This window comes from Lolium perenne, chromosome 4, assembly GCF_019359855.2.
Source record: "Lolium perenne isolate Kyuss_39 chromosome 4, Kyuss_2.0, whole genome shotgun sequence".
NCBI classification, from domain to species: Eukaryota; Viridiplantae; Streptophyta; class Magnoliopsida; order Poales; family Poaceae; genus Lolium; species Lolium perenne.
The window spans coordinates 337,456,555-337,459,714 of record NC_067247.2 but is presented as its reverse complement, the minus strand read 5'-3'; the positions used below and the strand labels follow the sequence as shown (position 1 = coordinate 337,459,714).

The 3,160-nt window shown below is 49.7% G+C and overlaps 1 protein-coding gene across 1 annotated transcript; it reads left to right on the top strand.

Moving 5' to 3' along the window:
* Positions 1 to 1,785: 1,785 nt before the first annotated feature.
* LOC127347913 (uncharacterized) lies at positions 1,786 to 2,409 on the top strand. The gene has a single exon (XM_051374048.1). It carries the CDS (start codon positions 1,786 to 1,788, stop codon positions 2,407 to 2,409), a length of 624 nt encoding a protein of 207 aa, XP_051230008.1.
* Positions 2,410 to 3,160: the final 751 nt, after the last annotated feature.

The window sequence follows — 3,160 nt, the reverse complement described above, 5'->3', positions numbered from 1 at the left end:
ATTCATTTTGCTCCCATAATTTATGTTACCTGGGTTAACCGTATTCCGAAACAAACGCCAACAACCCCCACGTCGCAGTCCAACTCTAGGAAAAACGAGGGCCGGCTACCAAACGCCAACAACCACCGCCGTATCCCTCTTCCCCCGTCTCGCCATTGCCTGAGGCGCCTCCGACCATGCATGGGTGGCACCGATGTTGTTGGTGGCGGAGCTCTACCTCTGAGCCGCCCTATCCCGCTCCATGTCTGTGGCACCCCCGTCGATTGGAGTATGATCCCAACCTCGATATTGATCTGCGGGAGTGATGACCAGGGTGAAGGGGTTCATGCATTTTAAATAAAAATTACCCTAACATGATCACCCAAGATTTATCTATGCAGAAACATAAAACCACGAGTTGGATCATAGTATTTTCATCGAGAGGATTCTGGAAGACTCGGTGATGAACTTGGTGAAGAAATCGAACAGAGCTTTGCCTAATTGATGAAGATTCGAAGGCGTACACGTACAACGCTCCACCTTCCTTTTCTTTAGGACCGAACGCACGACCTCTCTGCAGTATTGCACTTGTATGTGCCCTCCATCCCGGCAAGACTCGTCGCCACGAACGGATCGTACCGAAATACTTTCTTAGATGCAAGCATGGGAGAGAGAAGAAAGCAAACCAATGGGCTAGTGAGTGTGGAGAGAGAGAGAGAGGAGGGGTCCACTTTATATGGGGCACTCCATCTTGGGGAGGAGGACTTACACCAGCCACCCCTCCCTTGGCACCGGCCCCTAGGGACAACCCTAGGGCGCCCCCACCAACCTAGGGCAATCCTAGGGCACGCTTCCACTTGGGCTGCCTTGGAGCAGCCTCGGAGAGGCCCGTTGGGTCCCTAGGCACCACCTATGTGGGCCCTTGAGAGATTCATCGGGCTAGCCCTTGAGGGCTGCCTTTTGGAGGGCCTTAGGGACTTGGGAGGCTACCTACATGGACCCTAGTAAAGGAGGTACATGCGGCCATTATTTTTATTCAAAACAATTTTATTTGTTTAATTATTTGGACTAGAACAATTATTGTAGTATTGATTATTGTTGTATTGTGTGATATTTAAAACTATAAAATCTTAGTTTATGTTGCTACCATATTCATATTTTTGTAAAATTGTCATGTATATGTGCTGAAACGATGCAAAATCTTAGGTTGCGTTTTGCATTTGAGGTTTGGGAATGGTTGCGGTAAACCAGAACCCGCAAAACTAGTGCGAACCATTTTCGACCGAAAGAAAGCGTTTCGTCACTTTCGTGCATCCTGCATCCCCTCGTATCCTGGTTGCGGTTTCTGCTAGAGGTTCTTACAGCAATACTTGCTGTTTCTTCTTCTCGAGAGCTTCCATGCATCTCTCGCCTCACGCCAGCTAGCTAGAACTAAACGAAATAATCTAACAAGTGGAGATTTGAAAAAAAATTGGAGACATGGTGCTCCACCTCGTCTGGCCTTGCTGCTGAGGCGACAGTGTGTGCGGGACTTAAGAAAGACGAGGCGTGGTACAGTCTGTACGAACTTGCTCAAAACTTATGGAGACAACACTAGGTCCAAGCGCTGCGAGTGTGCGAAGCACGTCGTCCAACCAGACCGAGCGAGACGAGAGAAACGCGTCCTTGCCCAACTGAGCGCGCGGCTCAAAGTCTCCATATGCTTCTTCTTGTCTCCCGTTCCGCCTCTATACTAGTACACGACACGTTCGGCTCAGCTCAACTCCACCTCTCACACCATTCCCCCAACGCATCTGTACGTTCATAATGTCCAAGGAGATACGCCACATCGCCCACTGGAAGCACCCCCTGGTGCTCCGCGACACCGGCGGCAGCTTCCGCTGCGACGGCTGCAGCTGCCTCGGCGTAGGCTCACACTACCGCTGCGACCTCTGCGACTTCGACCTGCACGAGTTCTGTGCCACCTGCCCGCCGGCCGCGACCTTCGCCTTCCACGGCCAGCATCCGCTCACGTTCGACCGAGCCGGGCCCATGGATGGTGCCACATGCGACCTGTGCGAGCAGTCCATCCAGGGCACGCTCTACGGCTGCCGCACCTGCAAAGTCTGCGTGCACCCTATTTGCTCTCAGCTGTCGGCCACGGCCCCGTCGCCCATGCACACGGCGCACACCTTCGTGCTCGCCGTCGGCGCGCCGGTCCCATGCACGCTATGTGGCACCAACTGTTTTGGGCGCTACCAATGCGTTCCCTGCAACATCTACTTGCACCCCAGGTGCTTGCTCGGGACTGACGTCGATGCTCGCAAAGATGTAGCAGGTCCTGCCTTTGATGAATCGATCTCTCCGATATTGCTGCCGACTTGGCAGGGCCACTATGCAGGGGCCAGCGCGATGATCCGGATGGGTCACAGCATGGCCGATCTGGCATGAAAGAAACAAATGCCAGGATATTCGACAAGATCTTTAATTAAGCCGATCAACGGGATAATTGAACAGATTAAGGCCGAGGCGAGCCAGAGGTCGCCTCTCCCTGCCCAGCGCGCGCCTACCCGTTGCAGTTTTTTGTGTTTATGTTTCTTTTCTTCTCTGTGTCTTATGCAAGGCGTGTTTAGTGGGGTTTTCAGGTTTTCGGTCGTGGCTCATAGCGGGGCTCTTGTACCCGTTCGTTCTGTTAGACTATACAACCACTTCGCTGGTTTTCCTCATTTTCTATACTAATAATACATGCAAGGTTCTCAACAAATGCAAAAAAAAATTCCTTTTCAGTCACCTACATGATTGTTGCAGCCTTATTAGTAATATTTATGTATTTGATTTCCCCTGTTGTACTAATAATAGAGTCGTGTAAGCAAACCGCTCAATTTATGCATTTTGGCATTTACTTGTGGGCAAGATGCTTGAGAGTTCATCTGGATGGCAAAGCATCTAAGACTCTGTTTGGATGTTGACAATCAAAAGTGTTGTATAGTTTTGGCTCCAATGCCAATATCACATTATATTGTTGAGGTCCAATGCCACTGTTTCCGTTTGGATGGTAAAAATGTTGAACTACATGTGTATGGGAGTATGATCATTTTACCGTTCATCACATGTTTTAAAAAATATTGGCTATACAACATGGAATATATTTGAATAACTTTATATCACTTAACAATAAAAAGGGAAAGATAATATCGTGTAA

Coding starts and splice junctions, on each gene's coding strand:
- LOC127347913 (XM_051374048.1), top strand. CDS start 1,786: ATGTCCAAGGAGATACGCCACATCGCCCACTGGAAGCACCCCCTGGTG.